The sequence below is a fragment of the Myotis myotis genome, unplaced genomic scaffold (genome assembly GCF_014108235.1).
Source record: "Myotis myotis isolate mMyoMyo1 unplaced genomic scaffold, mMyoMyo1.p scaffold_m19_p_1, whole genome shotgun sequence".
Lineage (NCBI taxonomy): Eukaryota > Metazoa > Chordata > Mammalia > Chiroptera > Vespertilionidae > Myotis > Myotis myotis.
This window is the reverse complement of record NW_023416313.1, coordinates 22,264,029-22,285,433: the sequence shown is the minus strand read 5'-3', so window position 1 is coordinate 22,285,433 and position 21,405 is coordinate 22,264,029. Positions and strand designations below refer to the sequence as shown.

General features: G+C 38.4%; 2 protein-coding genes across 2 annotated transcripts; one reads left to right on the top strand and one right to left on the bottom strand.

Moving 5' to 3' along the window:
• Positions 1–3,530: 3,530 nt before the first annotated feature.
• Positions 3,531–6,608, bottom strand: LOC118667513 (U2 snRNP-associated SURP motif-containing protein-like). Its single transcript, XM_036331065.1, is given in 3 exon segments — positions 3,531–4,736; positions 4,738–5,702; positions 5,705–6,608. Coding segments are annotated over 3 exon segments (3,075 nt in total).
• Positions 6,609–11,606: 4,998 nt separating this feature from the next.
• On the top strand, positions 11,607–12,326 carry LOC118651126 (60S ribosomal protein L23a-like). Its single transcript, XM_036300012.1, has 3 exons — positions 11,607–11,900; position 12,090; positions 12,145–12,326. The coding sequence occupies exons 1-3, from the start codon at positions 11,607–11,609 to the stop codon at positions 12,324–12,326; spliced, it is 477 nt and encodes a 158-aa protein (XP_036155905.1).
• Positions 12,327–21,405: the final 9,079 nt, after the last annotated feature.

Here is a 21,405-nt window from a genome sequence, read left to right as displayed (position 1 = left end):
AGCATATTAGGCTTTTATTATATAGGATTGCCTTATATGGGAATGTTTAATTATATTTTGAGGCAAAAAATTAAAATTTTACAATATGATTGTTTTATATTTAAATCCATCATACCATACCAAAAAGTTAAAAAAAAAAAAAAAAAAAAAAGAGTCATACATAAAAGAAAGGAGAGAATTGATAGGTAAACAAAAATTGTGACCTTACTAGTAGATTATAAAGTTAGCTTTTCCTTTGAGGGGGAAAAAAAAAGAATTATTATTTAGCATCTTCAGATTTTACTCAGATAATCATAGCTTATTTTTCCCTTGCTTATATAGACTTTTAATTCTCATGAGTCTACTTTTGTGCTTTCATGCTGTCTTTTACCATGCTCCTGGTTTATTTTAAATAGAGCAAGAAGAATTCTTTACTCCGAAGAGAACTAGAATTTTCAATGTATATTATGTTAATCTTTGCATATTTTAAATATATTACTCTGACTAATGAAGGAGCCAACACACCAAATATTTTTTGACCAAAGCTTTTTAATAATGCCTTTCCTAATTTTGACCCCAGATTCAGAAAAATAAAATTATTTTATCTTTTAAACCAAAACTATTATTGGAGTTTCTTGGGAGGCAACGGAGTAACTACAAAGATTAGTTCTTATAAAAGGAGGGGAAAAGCAGTTTGTGAGACATACTTGAGATTTGATTTATTATTTTGTTAACTTAAAGCAATTTGCAATCTCTTTTGGTTATCAAATACAGGATATTTGAAAACAATATCTGAATTGAAAGAGGGGTCAGCCTTCCAAAGTTAATGATATTGTTGATTTGAAAACTGGGCCCCATACACACAGGGAAATGAAAGGCCAAAGAAAGAGGAGGAACATTCCAGGTGGTAGGTGACCAGTTTAATAAGTAAGTGAACTTGCATAGAAGGGTTGTCTAGGTGGCTACATGACTGGTGGATCCACACCCACCTGCCAGAATCTTAAACGTTTATACAGAGGCCTTACCTGGGTACAGTCATGTATTCAGTCCAAATCGTCTCAGCAACACATTGCTCTCTCAAGGCTGCGTCCTTGAAACAGCTCCTGCTGTGGGAGCAGTGGGCATAACGTCCATACCAAGGACAGGGGAGGGGAGAGGAGATTCCGATTGCCTGGAAACTGCTTACAGGTCAACCAGGGTCACATCCTCTCAACAGATATGTAAAAAATGTGTCATTAATGTATACATATTTAAACGGTGTCCCAAAATTCACACAAGAAGTAATTTTGATAGAAAACTCAAGTTTATAATTTAAAATTGTAAATTTTTTATTGATTCATAAAGTATATAGTATAGGGTTATGTACGGAATAGCATATCAGGTAAATGGCCTCCACGGCTTTGCTGGCACATACACACTCTTTTGTTATTGCCTGAGCAGCTGCATTTTCGAAGAAGAATGGTCTGATGATGCCTCCAGCCCAAAATCCACACCAAGCAGTGACACGTTGTGGATGCATTTGTTTCACAACAATCACTCATGGATTTTCTGAACCCCAAATGCAACAATTTTGTCGATTAACCAAGCCATCAAGATGAAAATGAGCCTCATCGAAATTCAGCCACATTTATGCAAAACGGTCATGGAAAATTTCAACAAAAGAGTTCATATGTGCCAGCAAAGCTGTGGAGGCCATTTACACAATATGCTATTCCATACATAACCCTATACTGTATACTTTGTGAATCAATAAAAAAAATTACAATTTTTAATTATAAACCTGTGTTTTCTATCAAAATTACTTCTTGCATGAATTTTGGGACACCCTTTATATAGTTTTCAGACCTAAAAGAATATTCATGCTCACATACGAAGACTGATACTATGTCTGTAATTTGACTTTGAAAATTATTTTGTTTCTACATTTAATTGACATAATAGCAGCCTGTTTTATACTAGGAAAGAAAAGAGGCACTAGCACTTAGAATCTTGGGCAAGGTGCTGAATCAGGGACTTACCTGATACAAACACTCTAACATTCCAGGCTTCCTAAGCCTTTGGAAACCTTCCTCTAAAGCAGGGGTGGGGAACCTTTTTTCTGCCAAGGGCCATTTGGATATTTGTAACATTATTCACTTAATATAAACTTATGTTGCTATGAAAAAAGCTCCTAGGTTTATTGAAGTTTGAATCCTACCTGTGATTGCCTGGGCATGACCAAACCAAAAAAATTTGTGGGCTTATGTGGCCCATGGGCTATATGTTCCCCACCCCTACTCTAAAGTATAGCTGGCATTTCAATTTCCTTTAGTACAGTGGTCAGCAAACCGCAGCTCGCGAGCCACATGCAGCTCTTTGGCCCCTTGAGTGTGACTTTTCCACAAAATACCACATGCGGGCGGGCATGTACAGTGCGTGCTGGCGTCCAACCCCAGCAGGTCCAGTGGTTCCCAAAGGTGTGGACAGAGTCGGCAAAGAAGGAATGACACGGAGACAGTGTTCAGTTGATCAGCAGCCTAGCCAGGTTCTCTAGCCAGGATCTCCAGCCAAGTTCTGTGTTTTATTGTCTTGTTACATCTGTATTTATACCAGTTGGTTTTAATCCTGTCAATTTCTATTCCAAAGGTTAGGGCGTTTCTTATCTCCATTCCAGGGAGTAAAGATTATGTAGCTTAAGCATGATTGTTCATAGTTAAAGTGATTAACTACCCGCCTGGCACTTAGTTAAGGGGTTTTATTCCCTCCCTAACTTCAGGGAAAAATCCCTACCTGGGGAAACAACCTTTCTCAGAGAGGTGACCTTGGTTAAAACACATAGCACCAAGAAGGGGAGCAAACATATTAAGAACAGTATGCCATATATGCCAGGTCCCTTGAAACATATGCTGTGCAGATGTTTCTTTCCTGCAGCGACTGTGTCAAGCAGCAAGGATGGACTGGCTTCCGGCAAATTCCCCCCGTTTTTTTTTTAAAATGATAGCGCGTGTAAATCAGCAGCCACCTCTCAGATTGCATTGTTTAAGACTCAGAAGGAAACTGGGAAAAGACAAATAATTATTAAAGTTATGAATAAAAATAGGCCTGTGCTTAAAAGCATGGGGATAATGCTTTGTTTAAAGATGTGTCCTTGTAAGGGCTTCTTCAAGGGCATTAACCTTGGCTTCTAATTTTTGTTTTTTCTGTTCAGATTTTATTTGAAATCTAATTCAAATTGCCAAAGCTACAAAATGGGGGAAAGACATCTGTATTAGTTTTGCTAGGTCACAGCATTCTAAAACAAAATACTACAGCCAGCAGATCCATTATACACATCTCTGATGAAATTCATTACCACAATAATTTCATATTGAAAAACAGCCACAACAGTAATTTACACAATATAAAACAATGACAGGTCTACAGATGCAGTTACTCATGAGTTTACACATGCTTCACAAATAAATAAAAATCCCAGGAATGCTCTTTCATTTGATTTTTTTTAAAAAAACAGACTGTTCAGGCACAAAACAAAATTGCATTTCCAATAAGTGACAGCATCTTAAAAATGTATGTCAATGTTTGTTTTTCTTTAACTTTTTATGAGACCTGTGTGGAGATCGGGACTGGGATCTGGATTTCTTCCCTGGTTTTTTAGGGGATCTAGACCATGATCGCCTAGACCTTTTAGGTGTTCTTGAACCAGATGGTGATCTTTTGGCCTTTTTGCTAACATCTCGAGGAGAATCTTTGTGAGATGACCTGGACCGCGAACTCTCTTTATGCGATCTTTCTGAACGCTCTGATCTCTCCGACGTTGGTGATGGGGACTTCACTCGTCTACCACTGCTACTGTGAGATGGGCGAGGGGACATGCTGTGTCGCCTTTTCCTTTCTTTCCTTGTTGGAGTACATTCATCTTTTTCCTTCTTGTCTTTGGATCGAGATTCCAATTTTTCTTTATCCTTCTTATCTCTTTCTTGTTCTCTTTCTAATTCTTTCTCTTTCTCTCCTTGAAGAAATTTACCTCTGTAGTGTTCTACTTGCTCCTGAAAGCTCTGGCCTGGTTTTATAGGTCGTTTTCCAGATTCCAGTTCATCCTGAAACTTCATTACTTTGAGCTCAATTTCACGAAGTTTGGCTCGTTTTTCCTCACTCATTTCAGAGTACTTAGAGAACTTGGACTTGGTCATTTCTTCTTTGATTGGATTAGAATATAAACGATGTTTTTCAGATTTGGAACTTTGAGTATCATCTTCATCTTCACTTTCTTCTTGATTTTCTTCTTTTTCTGATTCTTCATGCTGGTCAAATAACTCCCATTTAGAAGTTGTTACAGCCTGTGCTTCCAATTCAGATTCATCTACAGCTTCCCATTTTGATGGAGCAACTTTAAATATAGGCTCATTCTTCTTTGAGTCTTCAGTGGCATCCACTAAAGGCACTCCATCAAGATCATCATCAAAACTCTTTGTAGGGACTCCATCAAGATCATCAATGGGAGTAGAATCAATAGGAATTCCATCCACATCTTTCAAAGGTGCACCATCAAGCTCTTCTTCAATAGGGACACCATCAAGGTCATCTGGTACGTCCTCTGTTTCCTTTTCTTCAATAATATTTACAAGTCCTAAGAAAATATTTTGCAATTTGATCAAAAATGGTTCTGGATAAATTGCCCAATCTTTCCATGCTCTGAAGCAGGTCATTATCCGTTGCTTAAAGTTTTCAGACTGTAAATGGCCTTGAATTGTACGATAGGTAGCGCTGAGGTCTGAAAATAATCTGACATAACTTTGTTTCAAAAATTTTTCTATAATATGAAGCATTGGCAACTTTTGTTGAAGAATTGTACAAAACATCAGAAACCAAATACAATCTGGCAATCTTTTTGGGAAGGGGCGTCTTTAGGATCAACAATGACTCAGTAACGCAATCCACTATTTCTTCAGCAGCTTCAGCATTATTAAGACAGAAAACCATTGCATCTCCAATATCATTTTTCCTTGGAGTTAACCGTTGCAGGATTTCTTCTAATTTGTCCCTCTGTTCTTCCTTAAGTGCTCCTTTTTTATTAGACTCCTCTACAAAAGCTTCTGCTTCTTGCTTTTCTGACATCCCATGCAGGTATGGATTTAATGGTGGTGGCCTCCAAAAAGATCCATTTTTGAACATATGAAAATCTTCCGTCCGCCACTTAGTTGGAGAATCTCCCGGCAGAAGAGAATAAAGTTTCCGCCTGTAGTAAACGTGGGCTGGTGTCTGGTTTTCAGATAAGAATCTGAACACGGGATTGTTGATTTCTCTGTTCATAATCATAGCTTCGAACATTGGCCCTTCACGTACAACAAACTCTATCATTTGATGTATCAGGGCGAGCAAATTCCTTTCTGTTGGGATAACCACTTTGACTATGGCTTGCGACAGAGTCTTCTCAAAATCCTCCTTGTTTTTAGGTGGTGGTAACGTGGGAGCATTGGTGTTTTTTAACTGCTCTCTCGGCTGGGCATTAAAAGGCAGTCCTGATGGAGGTGGGGGAAGCATATGTTCCATCATAGATGGCGGAATGTATATTGGATGTGGAGGAATAGGCATAGCTTTACCCCAACCTAACTTCATTTCAAAAGACATAATCATCTTTCCATTTAAATTTTTTAAAGCTCTTTCAGCATCTCTTCTATTCATAAAGGCCACAAAGCCACAATTTCTCTCCCTTGCTCTTTCTTCACCAGTTCTAGGCCACATAGTTTCACACTGGCTAATGGTCCAAATCTTCCAAATTCTTGGCACAGCATTTCTTCATTCATCTGTGGATTAATGTTTCCAAGGTATAAATTAGTAGTGCTTGGATCTCCCACATCATGTGACCCAGGCGCATAATCATCAAGAACAGATGATCTATTTCTTCTTGAAGGCGCATCCATGGAACGCCGCTGACCATCAGAACCTGACTGAGGAGGCTCAAAGCGACTTAACCTGCCTTTTGTTTTATGTCTCTCATCAAGCTCTTCTTGAATTTGTTTCAATTCTTCTTTGAAGAGTTCCAAATTGCTTTTTTTCTTTTCTTTCTCCCCTTTCTTCAGTGGAGGTTTTTTGGTTTCTATCACAAGAGGAGAGGGTGGTCTTTCATTAGATGACTGATTTGGAGGGTTTTCTTGATCTGCAAATCTTGAAGATGGCATATAGCTTTTGCCTCTTTTTTCGTCTGTTTCATGTTCTTCTTTAGCTGCATTAACACCTCCACGCACAAATGTCTTCACTTTATTACCATCACTTCCTTCAAAAGCAGCAAGAAATTCCTCATAAATCTCAGCAGCAGCCTTTTCATCCTCCTTTTTCTTCAATTCTTCTTGCTCCTTCTTACTTAAAGTTCGCTTAGCTGTACTCATTTTTCCAATACTGAATGCTTTAAGTTTGTTTTCTAGAAGAGGGTTTGAAGTATTCTGGTGAGGAGAATCACAAAGGCTATCATGGGCACTTTCATTCCTATAATTATGTTTTCTTGGGCTCTTAGGTCGTGTTCGACTTGGCATATCACTTTCTGAGGGTCCAGATGCATCCATATGTGCATCTGAAGATCCAGATGAATGAACATCTGATAATCTTGTCTTTGAACTGGCCTTCTGAGAGCCACCTGGTGTTTTGTCCGCCATCTTGAGCTTTGCTCCTCCTTCCGGCTTCTAATTTTTTGTCTATTATTTCTTGGGTACCTAGGGGTCCCTGTTAGGGTGCCAGATGTTGGGGTCCAGCCCCATCAGGTCCAGGGGTTCCCAAAGGTGTGGACGGAGTCAGCGAAGAAGGAATGACACAGAGACAGCGTTCAGTTGATCAGCAGCCTAGCCAGGATCTCCAGCCAAGTTCTGTGTTTTATTGTCTTGTTACATCTGTATTTATACCAGTTGATTTTAATCCTATCAATTTCTATTCCAAAGGTTAGGGCGTTTCTTATCTCCATTCCAGGGAGTAAAGATTATGTAGCTTAAGCATGATTGTTCATAGTTCAAGTGATTAACTACCCGCCTGGCACTTAGTTAAGGGGTTTTATTCCCTCCCTAACTTCAGGGAAAAATCCCTACCTGGGGAAACAACCCTACTCTGAGAGGTGACCTTGGTTAAAACACATAGCGCCAAGAAGGGGAGCAAACATATTAAGAACAGTATGCCATATATGCCAGGTCCCTTGAAACATATGCTGTGCAGATGTTTCTTTCCTGCAGCGACTGTGTCAAGCAGCAAGGATGGACCGGCTTCTGACAAGTGCGATTGAAACTTTGTGGCCCATGCTCAGAAGTCGGTTTTCGGCCTGGGCGAGTCTATTCTGAAGAAGTGGCGTTAGAAGAAGTGGTGGGTGTCGGTTGGTCGGGCGACAGGAGACACGGCGCAGATGGGCCACAGGATACACAGCCCGGGGGAGGCGCGAGCGATTCATGCATGAGTTGAGTGAGCCAGTCAGTCAGCAGTCTCATGTGTAGTGGTTAGTGCTAGTCGCATCGCGCACGGGTGACAAAAGTACCTACTCGAAGCATAAAGTTACCTGTATTTTTCCAACCAGCTGCAAATCCTACAGGTATTTTTGTCATCAATTTAAGAATTATAATTCTTTTGTGTTGGTGGCTTTATTATTATAAAATGAAACATTTTTTAGGTGCCCTGTTTGACATGGCTACAAAGAAGAAGCAAAGAAAAACGGAAGATGAAAACCGTGAATTTAAAGTTGAATGGATGGAGACTTTCGCATTTATTCAAAACTTAAATGGCCTTCCGACCTGTCTTATTTGTGAGGAAAAATTGGTGCATAACAAGAAATCAAAATTGGAGAGACACTTTACAACTAAACACATGTCATTTAGTACTATATATCCTGTCGGTGATGCAAGGAAGAAAGCAGTTGAGGAACTTCAGAAGAGTCAAGAATAATCAAGTTCTGTATTTAATTACTGGATGCAATCTTCCAACAATGTTAATATTGCAAGTTTTGTGGTTAGTCAAGAGATTGCTAAGAGAGGAAAACCATATACAGACGGTGAATACATAAAAAGTTGTTTTATAAACGCATCCGAAGAGCTATTTAGGGATTTTAAGAACAAAGCAGATATTCTAAAAAAAATTAAAGAGTTACTATTGTCTGCTAAAACAGTGAAAGATAGAACAGTCAAAATGTCTTCGAATATAACCAACCAGCAAGTCGAAGATCTTAAATTGGTTTCAGCTTTATCAATAGCAGTTGACGAGTCTTGTGACATAAATGATACAGCGCAAGTTTCACTTTTTGTACGATTTATTTCACCTACAGGTCCTAAAGAAGAACTTTTAGGATTATTGCCACTCAAAGGTCAAACACGTGGAGACGATATAGCAAATGCTGTAATTGAGTGCATTGAAAAACAGCACATTCCACTCGATAAAATTGTCTCAATTTCAACAGACGGGTCAAAAAGTATGACCAGCATAAGAAACGGGTTTGTTGCTATTTTGAAAGAAAAAATAAATCACGAGATACTTACTTACCATTGCATCATTCATCAAGAAGTGCTTTGTGCACAGACATTTCCAGAAGAAATTTGCAAAGTTATGGAATTGGTGATTAAGATTATCAACTCCATTACAGCTAAAGCTCTTAATCATCGCCAATTTAAAGAATTTTTAGTTGAAATGGAGAGTGCGTACGAAGATCTTCAGCTGCATAACAAGGTACGTTGGTTAGCAAGAGGAAACGTTTTGAAACGTTTCGCTTCCTTATTAACAGAAATTAAAGCATTTCTCCTTGAGAAGGGTGTTCATTATCCAGAACTAACAAATGATCAGTGGATCCAAAAATTTTATTTCATGGTAGACGTTACGTCTCATCTAAATCAGCTTAATCATAAACTACAGGGGAAAGGAAACACAGTTTTTGGGATGTTAGGAGAAGTTATTTCATTCGAAATCAAATTATCTCTTTTTGCTCAAGATTTTGAAAGAGAAACTTTGATTCACTTTCCAAGCCTGTTGAAACATCGACAAGAAAATAATTCTGATATTGACATTTGCTATTTCAAAACAACACTTTTAAATATGAGGGAAGCTTTTCTCAACAGGTTTCAAAATTCACAAACAGCAAAGCGATGTTAGCCTTTGTTAAAAAAACCTCTCAATGCTACTGTAACAGAATTAAATTTTTCTCCCTTTAATATTGACATTGGCAACTTTGAAATGCAATTACTGGATTTAAAGAACAAAGAACTGTGGAGCTTGAAATGTGAACGTCTTTGTGCTGATATAGAAATATTGGAGAAAAACAAATGTGAACTTAGTTCACAGCACAAGTGGTCTGCTTTGAAAGACCTGGAGAAGAAAGATATATTGATTTTTAACACCTGGAATAGTATTCCTGACTCATATAATCAACTGAAAAAACTAGCATGCACTGTTCTTTCCTTATTCAGGTCTACATATTTATGCGAACAACCATTTTCAAGCAGGAACCTTATCAAGAGTAAATTGAGAAGTCGTCTTATTGATGAGAACCTGGAATCCTGCCTAAAATTAAAAACAACATACAAACCTGACTTACCCAAACTTTCCAAGGAGATGCAAGGCCATTGTTCACATTAGTGTTTGTCAGTCATTGCCATGATTTAATTTTATGGCTATTGTAAGGTAAATTGTAAGGAATTTAATTTAATCAATAAATAATATTGTTATTAAGTATGATATCAAGTTTTTTTCAACATACCTATAGTTTAACTAAGACTTAAAACTTCAAGTAAAGCTTATTAAGTTAATTTTAGGGAACATTGTGGAGTGAAAGATGTAGTGTCGAGGATTGAGAAAGGTATGTTGAGATGGTTTGGACATATAGAGAGGATGAACGAAAGGAGATAGACGAAACAAGTATACAAGATGAGTGTGGATGGGAGAGTTGGAAGGGGTCGACCTCAGCGAACGTACCTCAATCAGATTGAGGAAGTTTTTAGCAAAGGCCAGCTTAGGAGTACCCTAATTAAGTTAATAACAATGTACCTACCTATATAGTTTAAGTTTAAAAAATTTGGCTCTCAAAAGAAATTTCAATCATTGTACTATTGATATTTGGCTCTGCTGACTAATGAGTTTGCCGATCACTGCTTTAGTATAAGCTGTTCTCTAGTCCACATTTCAGTCAATGGACCAAATGGTTAAAGCCTATTCCATCTGCTGAAACTAAAACTTGAATCCAGAATCTCTCATACTTGACCCCATATAAATAAAATTATCCTGCTCCAACAACATATTCTTCCACAATTATCCCAAACCTTTAAGATCCATTCTCACACACATTACCACTATTTCTGTTGCTATAAATTGGACCCGAAAAGAATAATAATACAGTTCTTTCAGTGTATAGTGAACCTCCTCTTGGGTTAAAATCTCTACCTCAACTTTTGGGGCCTTCTGTGAACTGAATCCAATCATAGGTTTAGAATCCAACGCGATATTAAACAGTACTTCCTTCGGAGAGTAAGTAGGGCCTTGTCAGACAACTGCTTCAGGGAGGCCATTGTGGTTTTTTTAGGCAAAGATGTAAGAACTGCTTTTCCTGGGGGGTGGGGGGGAGACTTGGCAGAATTTAGGGGTTCAATATTCCCCAGCTTTATCAGGAGCTTCCTATATGACCCCATTCTAATTTTAAGGAACTCATTCCTTCCCAATAAATGCCCTCAGTTTAATAGCACCCTGGGAGGGAATTCAATTTGCATTTAATTTAGTCAACCACAATATGCGACTCTGGGTTTGGTTCTCAGAAAGCATAGTCCTGAAACTAGGGTAGACAAGAGTTTTTTCAGGGAAGATGTTGAAGCTTTAAAGTGATTTATGCAGGGCTCATGCTGGGAATTTCAAGCCTAGAATTCATTCTTATTTTTTTTCCATTTGTTCCAGCACAGGTAGGACAACCAGTCAATCCCATTATACTAATTAGTTTGACTAAAATATCCTAACATAGCAAATACATGGTTACCCAGAACCTCACCTTCTGGTGAGTACTCCTTTGATAGGGAGTATTCAGTGGTAATATTTTGCATACCTCTGTTGCCACATCAAACCATGGACCATCAGTGCTGTCTTTACTAAGAGCAATAGAGTCATTGGTAACTTTAAATCTATCAACTAGAGAATCAATTCCAGAAAATCCAGAACCAATTCAGAAAATTCATCCTTCAGATTTTGTTCCTCTCGCCTCACCAAAATTTGTATCAGTTAGGACTCACAGTAAGAGGTGTGAAATACTAAATATATTGTAAGGAGTGTGTTCATGTAGTTGTCAGGTCTGATAAAGCAAGTCCAAAATCTGTTGGACATGATGTTAGAAAGGGCAACCTGGAATTCTTAGGCACATGCTGAAGCTGCAATCTGCAGGTAGAGCTGCTTCTACTTCAGGGATGCCTCAGCTCTGCTCTTAAGGCCTTTCAACAGAATGAATCTAACCCATAATCTTCTTTAAATTAAACTGATTATGGACTTTAATCAGATTTACAGAATACCTTCTAGCAAAACCTAGATTAGCATTTGATGGATAACTCGGGACTATTGCCTAGCCAAGTTGGCACATCAAAAGACTACCATATGCTTCTGTATTTTTAAAGATAGAGCAGGTTCTACTTTTGTAATTAAAAATCATAAACATGACGAATATGGTGCCAAAAGCTAAGAAGGAAGCCCCTGCCCCTCCCAAAGCTGAAGCCAAAGCAAAGGCTTTGAAGGCAAAGAAAGCAGTGTTGAAAGGCATCCACAGCCACACACACACACACACAAAAACCCATACGTCACCCACCTTCCGACAGCCAAAGACACTGAGGCTCCGGAGGCAGCCTAAACATCCTCAGAAGAAAACACCCAGGCGAAACAAGCTTGACCACTATGCCATCATCAACTTCCGCCTGACTACCAAGTTAGCCATGGAGAAGATAGAAGACAACAGCACACTAGTGCAGTGATGGCGAACCTATGGCACGCATGTCAGAGGTGACACACGAACTCATTTTTTTGGTTGATTTTTCTTTGTTAAATGGCATTTAAATATATAAAATAAATATCAAAAATATAAGTCTTTGTTTTACTACGGTTACAAATATCAAAAAATTTCTATATGTGACATGGTACCAGAGTTAAGTTAGGGTTTTTCAAAATGCTGACACGCCGAGCTCAAAAGGTTCGCTATCACTGCACTAGTGTTCATTGTGGATGTCAAGGCCAACAAGCACCAGATCAAACAGGCTGTGAAGAAGCTCTATGACATTGATGTAGCCAAGGTCAACACCCTGATCAGGCCTGGTGGAGAGAAGAAGGCATATGTTCGACTGGCTCCTCACTATGATGCTTTGGATGTTGCTAACAAAATTGGGACCGTCTAAACTGAGTCCAGCTGCCTAATTATATATATAAAAATGTTACACTGGAAAAACATAAAAATAAAAACCATAAATATATGATTGAAAATTTTTCTATTTAAATGATAGCAGATATGTTAGACTGAAGGTTTTTTTCTTCTTTGTACTTAGGCAACAACATAATTGAATCTCTTTCCCCCCTTTCTTTCATACTTGGCCCATCCTCCCTGCATTTGAGCTATCCAAGAGTAATGATGCAATACATGTAAAAGTTCTTGGATGGTAATTCCAAATTAATACAGCTTCTGAAGGTAGTTTTCTTTTCCTAAAATGATAGGCTATACACTGAGAGAATTTTACTTTTAAGTCCCAGTAGCTCCATCATCTTCTATCACATCAAAACCACTAGTCATCCTTTATGATATTCTGAATTTTTAATTTTAAGTGAATAAAAAGTACACAATGACTATTGGTTAATGAAATAAAAGACATATTCATTTAAAAATAAGAAGGGAGACACTTTGCCTTAGTTTCTTAAACAGCGCAGGGATAGATAGTCCAGTTCTACACAGTTTAATATTCTGTAATCTTGTTTAGTCTATGTTATGCTCCTAAATAGTTCAGCAGAAAGATTTTAACCTACTATTTCCATTCACATAAATTAATTTTCCAGGAAATCTCTATGCTGTCTCTTTTCATTGGTAAAGAAATGACTAACCAGTCAACCAGCAATGTTGGTGTCTTTGGCTGCAAAACAGGGTGACTTCTTTTCAATAAAGACCCTAGAGAAATTCATCTGTGTTCTGAACACATATTTATCTCAATTAATTTTTTCAAAACAAAAACAGACTCCTAATTAAATCACACTGGACATAAACCAAAAGTGTAAGGAGAACCGAATCACATTTCAAAGAATACATAATTTTAAAATAGGAGGAAGATGTTGCATAGGAATTAACACAAAGGACCCATTAATTTGTTATTTGTGAGTTCTAAATAAGTAACGGATTTTTCTCCTAAGCTAACATTTTGTGATTTCTGTGCTGTTTTATCATTTTCATCAAGGACTGAAAGTATGTAATGTACAGCATGCTGACTACATTTAATAATAGTGTGTTATGTATTTGAAAGTTGCTGAGAGTAGATATTACATGTTCTCACCACAAAAAGGGTTAACTATGTGAGATGATGAATTTGTTAATTACCTTGATCTAGATCATCATTCCACGATGTCATCACGTTGGAGACGTTAAATATATACAATTATATTTGTCAGTTATGCCTCATAAAGTGGGGGAAAAACTCAATGGAAATGTTGTCTTATGTTGAGTTGCTTCCTTAGAATTATTGCTTTAAAGGAAACCAATACACTTGACTGCAGAGAAGTTGGGGAAGGACATTGTTTACGTGCCTTTGGAGTGTTTGTCCTCTCAGTCTGAGAGACATGGGTGGAGCTTCCTGCCCGAGAATGGTCTGAGGAGATCAGAGCCACTGTCTGTGGGGAGTTATCATTTTGTCTCTCTAAAATAGAAGATTCCCGGGATGGGTGGGGTGGATCAGGATATTTATATAATTTTTTATAGTTGACAAGGCACTTCCTTCAATTATTTTATTTAATCATCTAATCCTCACAATAATCCAATAAATTAGGTACTATTGCCTCTATTTTTAAAAAGAAGAATTTGAACCTTTGCAAAACGAAGTTCCTCACCCAACTTCACATAGCATTTAGCTACATTTCTAACTCACAGGTTTTTTTATTAAGTCATTTTTGTAACATATCTTATGCTGGGTAAATACCTCGGATTTCAATTAGAGATAAATAAAGCTCAAGTCTCCAGACAATATCTGCAACCTCAACAACCTCTTTCTTCATCACTCACTCAGTTCTTAACCCCGCTAGCTTTCTTACTCTTTCTTGAATGTGCCAGAATCATTCATATATCTATGATGGTTCTGTTTTAATGGAGAACCCTGCTACATCTCTATGTATCCCCCAAATTTGGACAACTGTAAAGTGATATTTACCTATAAGATATTACTCTTACACTACTTGTGTCTCTTTGGGACAACCTCCAGTTACATTATACTATGAGCTACTAGAGGAGTCCAATAACCAATTACTTCAAGAAAGAGGCTACAGTGATGACTTTGATCACCAGAGGGCACCACTGGTTCATTAATGGGTTCTTTAATGCTAGTATATTTTATTACTTGATCCATATATAAGGTTCCTTCCCTTATTCAAAGAGCATTTACTGATCACATAGTATGGACCAAGCAATGTTCTATGTCCTGGGGGATACAGCAATGAATAAACAAAATAAGATCTGTATTACTAAGCTTGTTTAAAAACAAATAGAAAGAAATCCCATGTTCATAGATTATAAGACTTAATATTATTAAAATGTCCCTACTACCCAAAGCAATGTATAGATTTCATGCAATCCCAACCAAAATCACAATGACATTTTATACCAAAAAAAATCCAAATTTCATATAGAACCACAAAGTACCAGGAATAATTAAATCAATGTTAAGAAAGAAAAATCCACAACTGATCTTTGACAGTGGTATCAAGAATGCACAATGGGAAAAGGAGAGATAGTCTCTTCAAGAAATGGTGTTGGGAAAACTAAATTTCCACAATCAAAAGACAAATTGGGTCCATACAAAAAACAAACAAAACGAAACAGCTCAAAAGGGTTAAAGACTTAAACATATGTTCTGAAACTTTAAAACTCCTAGAAGAAAACATGAAGGAAAGCTTCATGACATTGGTCTTGGCAATGGCTGCATTGACATGACACCAAAAGCACAGACAAGAATAATAAGCAACTCAAGGAAGATGAGTCTAATCATGAAAGGATTTGGTATAGAATAGTGATTGCCTAGGAAACTATATTTTTTTCCTTCATCATACTATGTATGCTAATCTGATACCTGATATGGAGAAACCTCATCCTTCCAACAGCCCCAAGACCAATCTAGAGCTGTAAGACTTAGGACAAGAACTGGAATGTTGCTTGCCAAAACAAAGTTCATCTCGATGGGTTTAATTAGGATGAGACAAACTTTGGGCCTGTAATAAGTTAAATAATGATACATGTGGTAAAATAAAATAAAAAATATGCCAAAAGTTCAGAACAAGAGATGAATCATAACACTACACAATCAAAATTGGTTTCATTTTAAATAAGAACGGCAGTTAGCAATCCCAAAGGTACTGGAGGTTAGAGTAAAGCCAGCAAGAAAGCAAGGTACTGCTACCAAATTAAAGGGGTTTGTTTGCCTACACGCATCAGAGCCCAATCAAATGCAAACAGGAGTTTGCAGCCGAGAAAGTAAAAGTTTATTAATTAAGGAAATGATGCCACACCAAGAGTCACTGGTGACCCAGTGTTCCAAGAACTGGCTCCCTAGGGTATGGCTTCTAGGGGATGGGTGATACAGAGGACTAAGGGAGTAGGGTCATGTTCTGTATTGATTGGCACAGTGGTCTTAATCTTAACCCTGCTGAAGTCAAAATTAGACTTCTTCCATGCTGGGACAGATGGAGATGGGACCTTGGAGGGAAGCCCTCTTAATTTTATATCATCAATAAAGCTTTCCATGCAACCCCATCCTCCCATGGGAGACTCAGGAAATTCCTTTCCAGTGGTACCCCAAGAACTCTACTTTCACCAATAACTGTGGACAAAAGAGGACACATGCTCACCTGACAAGCTCAGGGAAGGCCTGCATGTCAGTCTTGCAAACTCAAAGTCCTAAAGGAACTACAAAGGATGGTCTGAAATGAAACTTTAACTGAAAGCAGTTATGGTGGGCAGTCAACTCCTAGGCCGGTATCTTTCTTGACAAGGTCAATCTTTACCTTAACTGAGTTTATTGTCTTTTTGCTTCTATGATAATATATCATTGAAATGTTGGGGTAATTTGTAACTTCCTTTTTTTCCGGACCTTTCAGGATACAACCAAATGCCTGGGTTCCAAGATAGAGACCACAGATTCCTTCATTGTTATTGTTACCATGTTAATTGTTGACTATTAACTATCCTGTACCCACCTGAGTGATGTGTCAATCATTTTACTTTTTATCCAATCCCAGAGATTTCCCCACCCTTTGCTTTCTCCCACCTCCCTAATCTATCACCAATGGATTTCATGTAACCCACTTACCTTTATACCTTTAATGGAAGGTATAAAACAAGGTGAAAAACCACCATTCTCCGGAGCATTATCCCAATCCATTGAGGATTCTGCTTCCCGGCAATTGTTGACAGTTTGGCTCAAATAAACTCACAAAAATTCTTTAAAGGCTTGAATATTTTTATGTTAGTATAACAAAAGGACTTTTAAGGGCAGAAGAAGAAGACCAAATAATGCAAATATAGAGATAAGGGGAATAAAATAACTGCATGCTATTATTTAGTAGTGATCATCTGTTGAAGAGCTCCTGAGTGCCAAATGCTGGGTTACACTCTGAAAATGAAATAATGCAACATAAAAAAAAAAAATTAATAATAGTGGCATCTTATCTTTAGGATGTTCTGGGTTTGATGAAAGGAAGACATGTGACAATAATTACAATGCAACATGGTAAATTCTATGATCTAGGAGAATACAATCTAAGGTCAGGTGTGAGAAGAGACTGAAATGGAGAATAGTGAATAGAGCAGCAATCGCCAACCTTTCCGGACCTCACGGACCACCAGTTGGGGACCGCTGGAATAGAGGGTAGTAACTACCAATATTTTTGTCTTTTCAGTATAGTTTCCCCTCCTTTCTCTGGTGACCAAGCTCCTCTTTTCTGGGAAAAGTTTTTTCATGTGTTTTTATGGAGCTATATGAATATTCTTGTGACTCAGGTCTAGTCAAATTAGGTCAGTAATGACCTTGTGTTCCAAGCCAGGCCTTTCTGTGTGTTTTCTTTCAAGGACTCTTGAGAAAGATTGTCCTTCCTCTGAGGCCAGTGAGCTTGACAGGTGGGGGCAGGGCTTCTGGTGGGCATTTTGTAAGCCAATGGAACAGAAGGGATGGGAGAGACAGAATCTGAAGGAGCCCCAGGATCTAGTCCTGCTGAAAATCAGCTACACATCATATCCAGGAAATCTCATGTGAGGCTTTTTCCTTCTGCTTGCATGTAAAAATAATTCTGGTTTTTACAAAGGATATCATATATTGTAGCCCTTTGGTATTGTCAATGTAAGAAACTTCCAAACCTGTAAGGATTTTTATGGGTTTATTTGAGACAAACTGATGACAATTGCTGGGAAGTAAAATCTCAATGGATTGAGAAAATGCTCTAGAGAAGGGCAGGCTGCACCTAATTTTGTGCATTACAGTCAAAAGAAGGGTTTATGAAATTCATTGGTGATAGATTAGGGAGGTGGGAGAAGGCAAAGTGGGGAAGTCTCTAGGATTGGATAAAGAGTAAAATGAATAGACACAGGCTTTTACATTTGTAGTTATAGGATAGTTATCATAATAAAAATAACAACGAGGGGATTTGTGGTCTCTGCTCAGGTGATGATGGTTGTGCTTTGAGGGGTCCAGAAAAAAGAAAATTACTTTGATATTCCAAAGATATGTTATCATAGATGCAAAAAAAAGACAACAGAGAGACTCAGTTAAGGTAGAGAGTGACCCCTACTAGGCAAAAATACCAGACTAGCACATCACTACTTGCCATGAACTGCTTTTAGTTAGGAAGTTGGGTGTTTTTTTTGTTGTCTTTTTGTGTGTTTCTTTGTTGTTGTTAATCCTCACCCAAGGATATTTTCCCATTGATTTTTAGAAAGATTGTATAGGAAGGGGAGAGACAGAGAGAGAAACATTGATGTGAGAGAGACCCATAGATTGATTGTCTCCCACACATGCCCCCACCAGGGCCAGAGATTGAGCCTGCAATCGAGGTACATGCCCTTGACCGGAATTGAATCAGGGACCCTTCAGTCCGAGGCCAATGCTCTATCCACTGAACCAAGCCAATGATGGCTAGTTAGGAAGTTTTAATTCAGACCATCCTATGTGGTTACTTTTGGTCTCTCAGTTCGGAAGGTGGTCATGCAGGCCTCTCCTGAGCCTGTCAGATTTATCATGTGGCTCCCTTTTTCACCTACAGTATCTACATTAAAAAAAAAACAACCAAAAAAAACCATTTTGAACTTCAATCTTGAATATTTTGTTAAGGAATAATAAAGTCATAATTTCTCCATTCAAAGACAGACATGTCTAATGAATTCTGATTTGTTTATTTTTTTTTTTTTTGCATTGTTGTTAAAAGATATCTAAAATAGTTCAGAAACGAAAGAGAAAAGCAAGTTTATGAGCTATCAGACTACAGGGCTTCTTAGATTATTCAACCAACACAATGGCTTGTGTTTGATTCTGAGATCATGAATCTGGTATGAAGATAAAAATACATACAGGAAATAAGGTGGATTAGTGAGTGAGTGGAGAGAGACTAATTTAAAACACATTGTAAAATTTACCCATTACCGACTTAGGACACTACACTTTCACTTATAAGTGTATCTTGATAGACTTCAAAATGAAAGTGAATTTATGACTGTTTAGCTCCCACCATAAAGCTGTTGGAATTGACGAGTTCATTTTTAATATTTGATTTGAAAATCTTGGTCACAGCGGTAGCAAGTTAAGATGCAAATTACCTTTTTCAGGCAATAGGAGAGGTGCACATTTTAATTGCATTTTCCATGAATAGCAATTATAAAGTCCCCTACTGGATAGAAAGAGGCATCATTGTTTCACAGCCTGAATTTTACTTTGGATGGTTTTGGAGGAAGTCTTAATGATCTTCTCTTTTGTCTTGTTTTGTTCTCCAGTTGCATTAACAATCTCCCCTGCTGCATCAGGGTATTGTCAAGAAGGACTAGCAGGAAATGAGCTTTTTAAAAGCAGTCAGTTAGTTTCAAATGAGACAAAGTGAATGGGTTCCATGTGACTTGGGATCAGAAGTGAATGCCTAGATAAAGGCACTTCCCTCAAGGACACCTGCCCAGAAAACAATGAGCTTGGGTTTGCATTTAAATGCAATCCGCAGATTTTTCCTCTAAGACGTATCAGTGAGACTAAACAAAAAAGTAAATCCCTCCTCCTGTGACCAATCAAGGACAACCAGCTTTTCTCCTGTTGTAGCTGTAGCTCTTCACAGCTTCTTAGTCCACTCTTAAGATAAACAAAGAAGCTTTAAACAATGCTGTTACCAACTCTATTGCTGTTGTAATGAATTACCATATTCTCTCGCTGGGAGACCCAGAGGCCTACCTGTGATAGGCTGCCATCTCCTGTCTGATGCTTTCCCCATAACACAGTAATCATAAAGATGCATGAGTTTGGTAAGAAAAGAGCAGTAGAAGGGAAAATGGCATTGGGGATTAAAATTTGAAAGGGGAAAGACTACCTTATTCCTTTCATGATGCCACTGATAAGATTTTAGAGTGAAGGTCCCAAAGCAATATCAAGAGAAGTTACAGGATGGGAGGTGAGCACAACTAGTAGCTCATGTCCAGGGCCCAAGGCTGTCATGTTATGTACTGTGGTGGGCAGTTAGACAGACATGAGCAGGCATGGGCCAGGTACAGAGGTCATCAAGGCAGAACGCCCTGGGTGCCTAGCAGTGGACAATTGTAGAGTAGGACCTTGTCCCCAAGGGGACCTTTCCTCCCCTAGCATGCAGTTTGAACCCCCTGACCTTTCATATCACTGGCCATGCGGTTTGGATGACCTGACCTTGTCTTCCCTAAAGATAACAGGCCTCAGTTGTGTTTCAGCTCCAGGCCCAGAAAAGCAGCAAAACAAGACAAATTATGTCACAGCTGCCCTCAGGACCAGCTGCATTGAATAATAACCCCTGCCCTGGCACCAACCAACCAGTGGAGACCCCCAACCCTGAAAGCACACACCTTGGAAGCTGCTGAATATTCTGTTGAAATCTTTCTCCGGAACCTCCCCTAAAATCTCCACCCTCAAAACCCATTGGATGGAGGACCCAATGGGCTCTCCCTCCTGGGAGCACCCCTCCTCCAACCCAACCCACACATCACCTTTACCTTCCTCATGTCTAAGCTCCCAGGGGCCCTTCCTTTAGCTCTGGAACTTGTTTCCTAAGCCCATTTCTTCTACAAATCACTTCTCCTAGCCAGAACTCAAGTACTGGGGTTGTTGAGCCCAGGCCCAGTCTGACCCCACCAGTCTAATACCTGGTGCCGTTCCCACTGTGTACAACAGTACCTGTGTAGTCGCATCCTTGCTGAGCTGGTCGCCACAGTGGTAGCTGGGACAAGGGACAAGTGAGGCTGAGAGACTCCAAACAGTGCCAAAAAGTGTCAGATAAATAGTGACTAATAGTAAACTTTGAGTTGCATTGGTAGACAACCAGTGCAGAGAATTTATGCATTTTGTATATTAACTCCATTTGCTTTTGTATTTAATTTTAGTGCTTTTTCCATACTTACTCAATTTTTTTTTTCTCTGCCTTGAAGCAAACAGGACTTTGCAATTATAACTAAACTTATAACCAAAAGAAAAAGAGTACTGGTAGATGCTATACCATATTCATTGTATAAAGGACAGGAAAAATTTTTTTTTTTTCCTTTTTTTTTTTTTATTATTATTATTTTTTTATTGCTTAAAGTATTACAAAGGGTATTACATATGTGTCCATTTTATCCCCCCGCCCTAGACAGTCCCCTAGCCTCCCCTATCCCCCAATGTCTTATGTCCACTGGTTATGCTTATATGCATGCATACAAGTCCTTTAGTTGATCTCTTACCCCCCTACCTCCTGCCCCGCAACCCTCCCCGGCCTTCCTGCTGCAGTTTGACAATCTGTTTGAGGCAGCTCTGCCTCTGTATCTATTATTGTTCAAAAGTTTATAATGGTCTCTATTATCCATGAATGAGTGAGATCATGTGGTATTTTTCAAGGACAGGAAAAATTTAATATTGCAAAACAAAGAGGAAATTTTACATTTTGCTATGTCTGAGATAGTTGGAATTTTACCAATACAAGCCTCTGCCATCAGGAGCTTCCTTTCCTTCCTATAAGCAAAGACGTTTACTATATTGAAAATATGTT